The 10,334-nt window shown below is 67.5% G+C and overlaps 1 protein-coding gene across 1 annotated transcript; it reads left to right on the top strand.

Annotated features, from left to right (window-relative positions):
• Positions 1-5: 5 nt before the first annotated feature.
• On the top strand, positions 6-10,334 carry LAMB2 (laminin subunit beta 2; the record flags this gene model as incomplete). Its single annotated transcript, XM_014946645.1, has 32 exons — positions 6-161; positions 264-399; positions 583-656; positions 775-963; positions 1,041-1,104; positions 1,955-2,157; positions 2,245-2,365; positions 2,656-2,844; positions 2,924-3,103; positions 3,181-3,293; positions 3,403-3,482; positions 3,562-3,697; positions 3,843-3,998; positions 4,090-4,217; positions 4,300-4,417; positions 4,537-4,729; positions 4,803-4,946; positions 5,067-5,298; positions 5,373-5,536; positions 5,616-5,840; positions 6,330-6,544; positions 7,220-7,316; positions 7,387-7,759; positions 7,832-8,016; positions 8,097-8,338; positions 8,412-8,615; positions 8,714-8,858; positions 9,177-9,384; positions 9,468-9,609; positions 9,718-9,894; positions 9,968-10,127; positions 10,207-10,334. Coding segments are annotated over 32 exons (5,277 nt in total), but the record flags the coding sequence as incomplete, so codon positions are not given.

Genomic DNA, 10,334 nt, shown 5'->3' with positions numbered 1-10,334 from the left:
TGGGGGGGGCCTCGGCCCCCGACACCCCCCAGGGCTGTGCCCGCGGCAGCTGCTACCCGGCCACCGGGGACCTGCTGGTGGGACGAGCCCCCCGCCTGAGTGCCAGCTCCACCTGCGGGCTGCGCCGGCCCCAGCCCTACTGCATCGTCAGCCACCTCCAGGTGAGCGGGACGGGGACCAGATGGGGACCGGGGGGGACAGGACGGGGGTGGGGGTGACGGGACGGGGATGGGGACACACAGCGCCGAGCCCCCCGCTTGCAGGAGGAGAAGAAGTGCTTCATCTGTGACTCCCGGCGGCCCTACGATGCCCGCACCGATGCCAACAGCCACCGCATCGAGAACGTGGTCACCACCTTCGCCCCCCGCCCCAAGAAAGCCTGGTGGCAGTCAGAGAACGGTGAGTGACGGGGTGGGGGCGGCAGGGCGTCCCGGGGGGCTCTCCTTCCCTTCCTCCCACGCCGAAGGAAGCGTGACTCAGCCGGCGGCTGCAGCCGCACCCCTGAACCATGGCTGGGTGCGGGGGACGAGCATTGGGGACCCACGGGTGGGTGCTCCACACAGTCACGTGTGCCGTCCCCAGGTGTGGAGCATGTCAGCATCCAGCTGGACCTGGAGGCCGAGTTCCACTTCACCCACCTCATCATGACCTTCAAGGTGGGTCCTGGCACGTGGGTTCCTGGGGGTGGGATGGGAGGGAACGGGATGGCACAGGATGGGATGGGGCCTGCGGGGGCTGCATGGCCGGCCCCTGTGCCAGCTGGCTGTCCCGTAGACCTTCCGCCCCGCGGCCATGCTGGTGGAGCGCTCGGCCGACTTCGGGCGCAGCTGGAAGGTCTACCGCTACTTCGCCTACGACTGCGCCACCGCCTTCCCCCACGTCCCCCGCGGGCCCCCGCGCCGCATCGACGACGTCGTTTGCGAGTCCCGCTACTCCGACATCGAGCCCTCCACCGAGGGGGAGGTGAGTCCCCAGAGGTGCCCCAGGAAGGTCGAGGAACCCCCTGTTCTCCCCTCACCGCCCTGCCTTATCCCCCCCAGGTGATCTACCGGGTGCTGGACCCCTCCATCCCCATCCGGGACCCCTACAGCCCCGCCATCCAGAGTGAGTTGCCTGCCCCAGGCTCCCTTCTGGCTGCTCTATTTTGGGCACAGCTATTTTGGCCTCTCTCTCCCTGCTCTGAGCCCCACGGCGGGGTCAGAGCTGGATCCAGCCTGTGGGGGCTCGAGTCCCTCCTGCAACCCCCCCCACCACCGTGGGAGCAGCTAAAGGTCGGGCTGCATCGGGGGGGGGGGAGCGGAGGGGGATGGTTGTGCCAGAGCCCTGCCGGAGCCAAGCCCAGTGCCAAGTGATGGCCGTTGTGTGGGATGAGGTCGGTGACGGGCAGAGGAGTGAGGCCGAGCGCAGGACGCAGCGGGTTAATCAGCCAGGACTAAATTTAGGCTGGGAGCAGGAGGGGAGGAATCTGCAGGGCAGGGCTGCTGGGAAGCTGGAGTCCCCAGGGGAGCAGTCCTGTCCTGCTGGGGCCCCCAGGCTGCGTCCACTGGGCACAGCCACCCTCGGGGCACAGCTGTGATGGTGGGTGCCCGCTGCCCAGAGAGGTGCCCTCGCCCAGGGCACTTGTGCTGTGCTGGTGGGGTCCCAGCCCGCATCTGCTGGGGGGTCCTGCCCAGCCTGACCGTGCACAACAACGTGCATGGGAGCTGAACCACCACAGCGACGCACAGCCCAGCCTGGCCACGTGCAGCCACGTGCCTGTCAGCCAAACCAGGCACAGCCCCGTGCCAATAAGCCGTGCCACGGAAAGCCCCACACAGCCCAGCCCGATGGTGGGCAGCCCTGTGGGGACACCCCGTGCCATGCGCAGCCCGGCCCAGCCACGCACGGCAGAGCCGAGCCACGCAGGGACGAGCCCCGGCCACCCCGTGCCAACGTGGGTCTCTCCCCACCCCAGACCTGCTGCGTGTCACCAACCTGCGGGTGAACCTCACCAAGCTGCACACGCTGGGGGACAACCTGCTGGACTCGCGGCGGGAGATCCGGGAGAAGTACTACTACGCTCTCTACGAGCTGGTGATGCGCGGGAACTGCTTCTGCTACGGGCACGCCTCCGAGTGTGCCCCGCTCAGCGGGGCCCCGGCCACCACCGATGGCATGGTAAGGTCATCTGGCCCCACGTGCCCTGCTGGAGCCAGGTGGTTGCGCTGCCTGGTCCCGCAGCCCCTCACCGTGGTGTCCCGGCAGGTGCATGGGCGCTGTGTCTGCAAGCACCACACGCAGGGGCTGAACTGCGAGCGCTGCGAGGACTTCTACCACGACCTGCCCTGGCGCCCGGCCGAGGGCTCCAGCACCAACGCCTGCCGCCGTGAGTGCCCCGCGCCGGCACCGGTTCCTGGCATGGAGATCCCGGGGCCGGGGCTGCCGGGCTGTGTTGTGCCAGGGGGTTTGGTGTGCTGCATGCTGGGGTGTGGTTGGGTGGGATTGGCGTCCTGCAGACTGGCTTTGGGGGATCTTGGGTGCTGCAGGCTGTGGTTTGGGGTTGGGGTGCTGCATACTGGAGTGAGGGGGGTCAGGGCCGGGGAGGTTTGGCAGTGGAGGTACCACCAGGGGGGGAGTTGGGGTGCCACATGCCGTGCTGCCATGCCACCCCTGCAGGCTGTGACTGCAACGAGCACTCCCGGCGCTGCCACTTCGACATGGCCGTCTTCCTGGCCACGGGCAACACCAGCGGGGCCGTGTGTGATGGCTGCCAGCACAACACCATGGGGCGCCGCTGCCACCTCTGCAAGCCCTTCTACTACAAGGACCCCAGCAAGGACCTGCGGGACCCCGCAGTGTGCCGAGGTGGGTGCCGGGGGGTGCGTGGCATGGGGCTGGGCCGGGAGTGGGGGGGTCGGGATGCTGACCCTGCCTGTGCCCCCAGCCTGCGACTGTGACCCCGAGGGCTCTCTGGACGGGGGGCTGTGCGATGGCGCCGACGACCCAGCCCGGGGGCTGATTGCAGGGCAGTGCCGCTGCAAGGAGCACGTGGCTGGTCCCCGCTGCGACCGCTGCAAACCCGGCTTCTTCGGCCTCAGTGCCGCCAACCCGCAGGGCTGCCAGCGTAGGTACCGGGGCAGCACCCGCCGGGGTCGGGGCATGTGGCTCGGCCCCTCCGGACGGTGCTGGCTTTCCGTGCAGGGTGCCAGTGTGACCCCCGTGGCACGGTGGCTGAGGGCAGCCGGTGTGACCCCATCAGCGGCGAGTGCTTCTGCAAGCGGCTGGTGACCGGGCGCAGCTGTGACCAGTGCCTGGTGAGTGGGGCTGTGCCAGGGGCCATGCACGGTGCTTGGGGAGCCATGCTTGGTGCTTGGGACCATGGCACTGCAGCCAGATGTTCCCTGACACCCTTGCCCTCTGCAGCCCGAGTACTGGGGGCTGAGCCACGACCTCCCGGGCTGCCGGCCCTGCGACTGCGACGTGGGAGGTGCCCGCAACCACCTGTGAGTCTTCGGGGGGATGCCAGGGGCAAGGGGCTTTCCCTGCCCAGCATCGGGGCTAACGGTGCTGCTGGGGTGCCAGGTGTGCCGTGGAGACGGGGCAGTGCCAGTGCCGCAGCCATGTGGTGGGACGGCAGTGCGGCCAGGTGGAGCCTGGTTTCTACCGCATCAACCTGGACCATTACACCTACGAGGCTGAGGATGCTCGACTGCATCAGGTAAGGGACAAAGGTGTCCCTGGGGGGTACATTAGGGAGAGCAGGGCAGCAGGTGGCTCTTTGCAGGGTCCCCAGGCCAGCAGAGTGGTGCCTGCTGGCCAAAGCAGTTTTTAGGGTCTCATCTCAAAACCTCCCTTTGCACCAGGGCTCTGTGGTGGAGCATGAACCCCCCATGGACCATCCAGCTTCGTGGACAGGAACGGGCTTTGCCCGCATGCTGGAGGGTGGCTGGCTGGAGTTTCATGTGAACAACGTGCCTTTCTCCACTGAGTATGATGTGATCATCCGCTATGAGCCCCAGGTGAGCGGGGCTGTGTCACCAAATTGGCGGGTGGTGGTAGGGCATGCCGGCAGGGGAGGCTTTTTAGCACCAGCTCCTTCTCCTCCGGCAGCACCCGGAGCCCTGGCAGGAGGTGAGGGTGAGAGTGCTGCGCCCCAGCCCCGTCTCCGCCAGCAGCCCTTGTGGAAACACCATCCCAGCTGATGACCAGCTCTCCACCAGCCTCCCCTCGGGTGCCAGGTGAGCTCCTCACCGGGACCGGGCTGTGCCAGGGCTTGCGGGAGAAACCCAGCTGCCCATGCTCTGCTTTACCTCTGCCCAGGTACGTGGTGCTGCCCCAGCCCTTCTGCCTGGAGCGGGGCGTCTCCTACACCCTCCGCCTGGAGCTGGGCTGTGCCACTGCTCGGCAGGATCCCACCGCCAGCGTGCTCATCGATTCGGTGAGGGGTGACCTGGCAGGGGAAGAGGGGACACCAACCCTTCACAGGGCCAGGACGTGGCTGTAGGGGACATGGGTAGAAACTGACATCCCCCTGACTTGCCTCCCAACCCCATCCAGCTGGTGCTCGTGCCCCGTTACTCCTCGCTGGAGATGTTCATCGCGGGCGACCCCGGCTCCGTGGAGCGACGGGAGACCTTTGAGCGGTACCGCTGTGCCCAGCCCTTCCACACCGCGGGGCCCTCGCCGGTGGCTGAGCCCTGCTCCAGCCTCCTGCACAGCCTCTCGGCCATCCTGCACGATGGAGCGCTGCGTGAGTCCAGCCCCGTGCCCCGTCCCACCTCCTGCAGCGGCCACCGCCAGCTCACCCCGCTCTCTGCCCGCAGCCTGCCTCTGCGACCCCCAGGGCTCGCTCAGCGCTGAGTGCCAGCCCCAGGGCGGCCAGTGCCGGTGCAAACCCAACGTCATGGGACGGCGCTGCCACCGCTGCTTCCCGGGAACCTTCGGTTTTGGGCCCGGAGGGTGCCGAGGTGAGTGTCATGGGGCTGTGCCACCCTGGTCTGGAGAGAAACCCGGGCACCCTAAGGCTTGGGGGTGCGGAATGCTCTCCATGTGCTGGGGGCACATGCCATCGGTGCCATGCCTTTCAGCGTGCCAGTGCAGCAGGGAGGGCTCGGTGAGCACCGTCTGCGACAGCACCACGGGTCAGTGCTCCTGCCGCGAGGGTGCCCACGGCCTGCGCTGTGACCGCTGCCAGCCGGGCTACTGGGGCTTCCCTGCCTGCCGGCCCTGCCAGTGCAACGGGCACGCCGAGGACTGCGACCCCCGGACGGGCAGCTGCCTGCGCTGCCGGGACCACACGGACGGCGAGAGGTGCCAGAGGTAAGTGGGCACACACCTGGACTGGGGCAGGGTGCCCACAGCAGCCCTGGCCACCACTGACTGCCTGCCCGCAGGTGTGTGGCCGGGCATTTTGGGAACCCGTCGCTGGGCTCTGGGCAGCACTGCCGGCCATGCCCCTGCCCTGAAGGGCCGGGCAGCCTCCGCCATTTCGCCGCCTCCTGCTACCAGGACAGCCAGTCCCAGCAGGTTGTTTGCCACTGCAGCCCTGGCTACACAGGTGGGTGGCCCCCACAGCACGCTCGGTGCCCTCAGGGGTCTCCCATCCCCGAGCACTGCCCAGCGCTCTGTGCTGACAGGTCCCCGCTGCGATGAGTGTGCCCCCGGGTACTATGGGGACCCCCTGCAGCCTGGTGGGCGCTGCCTGCCCTGCCAGTGCCACGATAACATCGACATGACGGACCCGGAGGCGTGCGACCGGCGCACGGGACAGTGCCTGCGCTGTCTCTACAACACGGCGGGGCCACAGTGCGCCGAGTGCCAGCCTGGCTACTACGGGGATGCCACACGGCACAGCTGCAGGCGTGAGTACCCACGGCTGTGCTGAGAGACTTGCCTCCAGGGCCCCTCAAGTCCCTGGGGACCACGTGTGCCCACGGTTGTCTTTGATCATGCACAGCGCTGCGGGATCCCTGCAGCCCAGCCCTGGCACTGTGGCCCATCCTTGTCCCCATGCCCAGCTAATCCCATCTACATCCTCACCTCATGCCCATTCCTGTCCCTTTACCATCCACCATGCCACCCTGCCTCTGTCTCCATCCTGTCCTCAGCTCATCTCTATCCTAATCGTGTCCATGTCCCAGTCCCGTCTCCATCCCATCCCCATCAGTGGTCTTCATGCTGTTCTCATCCCATCTTCATCCAGTCACCACCGCATCCCTGCCCAATCTCCGTCTCCATCCTGCCCCATCGCCTTCCCCATCCCATTCCTGTTGTCATCCTGTCCCCATCCCCCTCAATCCTCCTGTCCCCGTCCCCATCCCCGTCCCCACTCAGTGCCTGTTGGGTTCCAGGTTGCTCCTGCAACACATTGGGCACTGACCCCAGCACCTGCGGGCCCCAGCAGTGCCAGTGTGACAGGCGCAGTGGGCAGTGCCACTGCCTGCCCCATGTGGAGGGCCAGAACTGCGACCGCTGCAGCCCCAACTTCTGGAACCTGGGTAGCGGGCAGGGCTGCCAGCCCTGTGCCTGCCACCCCCAGCATTCCCTGACACCCGCTTGCAACCAGGTGAGACAGGGGCAGGGCAAGGGGGTGGGATGGGGCTGGGGGGGGTTGTGCTGCAGGAGTGCCAGCCTCGGCCGCGCCATGTGTGACCAGCAGAAGTAGGGAGGTGATTGTGCCCCTGTACTCAGCACTGGTGAGGCCACACCTCGAGTATTGTGTCCAGTTTTGGGCACCTCAATACAAGAGAGATATCGAGGTGCTGGAGCAAGTGCAGAGGAGGGCAACGAAGCTGGTGAAGGGGCTGGAAAACAAATGGTATGAGGAATGGCTGAGGGAGTTGGGACTGTTTAGTATGAGGAAGAGGAGGCTGAGGGGAGACCTCATCACTCTCTACAACTATGTGAAAGGACACTGTAGAGAGGTTGGTGCTGGTCTCTTCTCACAGGTAATTAGTGACAGAACGAGAGGGAATGGCTTCAAGCTCCAACAGGGTAGGTTTGGATTGAACATTAGGAAAGAATTTTTCACCGAAAGAGTGATAGGGCATTGGAACAGGCTGCCCAGGGAGGGGGTGGAGTCACCATCCCTGGCTGTGTTTAAGGGCCGTTTAGATGCAGTACTAAGGGACATGGTGTAGGGGATGACTTTGTAGAGTAGGGTAGATGGTTGGACTCAATGATCCCAAGGGTCTCTTCCAACCTAGACCATTCTATGATTCTATGATTCTATGTCTTTCAGTTCACAGGGCAATGCTCGTGCCGGCCAGGCTTTGGGGGCCGGACCTGTGCCGACTGCCAGGAGCACCACTGGGGTGACCCACGGCAGCAGTGCCGAGGTGAGAGCCGGTGTGCCAGTGGGGGGTCCACAGTGAGCCCCACAGCACCCTGACCCCACTCTCCCCACAGCCTGTGACTGCGACCCCCGCGGTGTTGCCAGCACTCAGTGTGACCGCGGCAGTGGCCACTGTGACTGCCGGCCCGGCATCTCCGGAGTCCGCTGTGACCAGTGCGCCCGTGGCTTCTCCGGCACTTTCCCCGCCTGCCAGCCCTGCCACCCCTGCTTTGGGGACTGGGACCGGGTGGTGCAGGACCTGGCTGCCCGCACCCGGGCGCTGGCGCAGCGGGCCAGCCTCCTGCAGCACACCGGGGCCGCCGGCGTCTTTGAGGGCACCTTCCGGCGGCTTGAAGAGAACCTGGCCACCGTGCGTAACGTGGTGGCTGCCCGCAATGCCACCGCCGCCACTGCTGCCCACCTGACGCACACCACGGAGGGGCTGCGGTGAGCACCCGGCGTGGGGCACGGCTGCCAGGGTGGCCCCGGGGGGCAGGTTGTCACCACCTTGCCTTGCAGGCAGCAGATCGGGGAGGCAACGGAGAGGCTGACACGGCTGGAAGGGGAGCTGACAGCCGCCCAGGATGCCAACTTCAACGCCAGCCACGTGCTGAGCGCGGTGGACCGGGGTGCCCGTGCCCTCAACCACAGCCTGCAGGACCTGGAGCAGCGGCTGGATGCTCTCAAGACCTCTAATTTCCTCGGTGAGCCATGTCACCGAGCCGGGCCAGGGTGGCAGTGCCGTGGCCAGGGGAGGGTCTGACGGTGCCCCCTCTGTCCCCAGGTGCCTACGACAGCATCCGCCAGTCCCACGGGGAGTCACGGGAGGCTGAGCGCCGGGCGGACGCCTCCACCCGCGCTGTGCCCAGCCCTGTCAGCACCTCGGCAGCCACCCGGCACCGCACCGAGCAGCTCCTGGCCAGCCGGCGGGATGACTTCAACCGCCAAAACGCAGCCAGCCGGCGGGCACTGATGGACCTGGCGACGCGAGCGCAGGCACTGAGCCTGCACCCGCTCAATGAGAAGGTGGGGTGCAGGGAGGGGAACCGGGGGGAGGGGATGGAGCCTGGAGCCACCCTGAGCCCACGCTGCCTTGCAGGTCTGCGGTGCAGTGGGTGACGTGCCCTGTGCTGAGAGCCCCTGCGGGGGAGCCGGGTGTCGGGACGAGGACGGGGGGCGGCGCTGCGGGGGTCTGAGCTGCGGCGGGGCCGTGTCCACAGCCGACAGCGCGCTGGACCGGGCACGCCATGCCCAGGAGGAGCTGCAGCGGGCAGCCAGCGACGTGGTCCAGCTCTCCCACAAGGTGTGTGGCACATGGGGTGCTGGGCGAGAGCGGGTGGCACGGCTGTGCCCCCCCCCAGCCCTTGGGGGCTGGCGCTGAGTGTCTCTGCCCCTGCGTAGGTGGCAGAAGCCAAAGGGAAGGCAGATGAGGCCCGGCTGCGGGCGCAGGCAGCCCTGGACAAGGCAAACCAGACCAGGGCCCGGGTGGAGAGCTCCAACAAGGAGCTGCGGGAGCTCATCAGCCAAGTCAAGGCCTTCCTGAGCCGTGAGTGACGGCGTGCCGGGGAGGCTGGCTGCCCCTGCCCGGCACTGCATGGCTCTGTGCCTGCCCCACACACCACACTGCATGTGGGCTCTCCCCAGCACTGCGCAGCCCTGGCACCACACAGCCCCTGCCCCACGCTGTGTTGCATGGTCTCTGCCCTGCCCCAAACATCCCGTGCCTCCCCAACCGTCCTCTGCCCCCCTGCCCTTCCCCATGCTCCCTCCCCATGGCTCTCCCTGCCCTCCCCAGCCCCTCGGTCTGCATGTCCCCTGCTCCCCTGTGTGGCACAGGCGACACACTGACAGCTCCTGCCCGCAGAGGAGGGGGCCGACCCCGAGAGCATCGAGGTGGTCGCCAGCCGGGTGCTGGAGCTGTCGCTCCCCGCCGCGCCGGCCCAGATCCGCCGCCTGGCTGAGGAGATCAAGACACGGGTGCGCAGCTTGGCCAGTGTGGATGCCATCCTGGAGCAGACGGCGGGTGATGTGCGCCAGGCAGGGCAGCTGCTGCAGGATGCCCAGCAGGCCAGGTGAGGCTGGGGACATGGGGACATGGCTCCCCTTGGACCCCCTTGCCCAGGCTGGCGCTGAGGCCGTGCTGCCCTGGCTGCAGGTCACGGGCAGAGGGTGTGCGGGGCACGGCTGAGGCGGTGCAGCAGGCGTTGGAGGAGGCACGGCGAGCCCAGGGCATGGCTGAGGAGGCGCTGCAGCATGCTGCCAGTGACATCCAGCACAGCGAGAGAGCCCTTGGCACGGTAAGGGCCCAGTCGCCTTGACCTCAGCCCCATGGGGACAGGCAGGGTCCCGTCCCTACCATACAGGCACCCTGACCATGCCCGTCCCCCAATGCCACCCATCCCCAGATGCAGGACCAGACAGCGAGCGCAGAGCAGTGGCTGGCAGGTGCCATGGGGCGGCTGGGGGTCCTGGATGGACAGACAGACGCCCTGAAGGTGAAACGTGCCAACAACAGCCTGGCAGCCACGCGTGCCCAGGAAGCTGCCAGTGCCGCACGGGACCGAGCCAGCGAGGCCAAGCAGGTGCGTGAGCAGGGCATGCGGGAGGCGGGCAGGGGTCCTGCAGGGGTCCCGCTGACCTGCCCTGCCCTGCCAGGTGCTGGAGGGGCCGCTGCGGGACCGTTACCGGACGGCGCAGGAGCTGGTGCAGCACCGGGCGCAGGGCGCGCGGCAGGCGGGCAGCCGGGCGCAGCAGTTGCGGGATGAGGCCGCTGGGCTACTGCGGGACGCCCAGGGCAAGCTGCAGCGGCTGCGAGGTGAGGCCTGGGGGCAGTGGGTCAGGGGGTGGAGGGCGGCAGGGGGCCGTGCTGACCCGTGTCCCCCCCATCCCCACAGCTCTGGAGGAGGCATATGAGCGGAACGAGCGGGTGCTGGACGCCAAGGCGGCCCAGCTGGGCGGGCTGGAGGCCAGGATGAGGGAGGTGTTGGCCACGATCAACCAGCAGGTCCAGATCTACAACACC

Source organism: Calidris pugnax, unplaced genomic scaffold, assembly GCF_001431845.1.
Source record: "Calidris pugnax isolate Ruff unplaced genomic scaffold, ASM143184v1 scaffold81, whole genome shotgun sequence".
Lineage (NCBI taxonomy): Eukaryota > Metazoa > Chordata > Aves > Charadriiformes > Scolopacidae > Calidris > Calidris pugnax.
The sequence above is the reverse complement of the archived record's forward strand: the minus strand, read 5'-3'. Positions and strand labels throughout refer to the sequence as shown.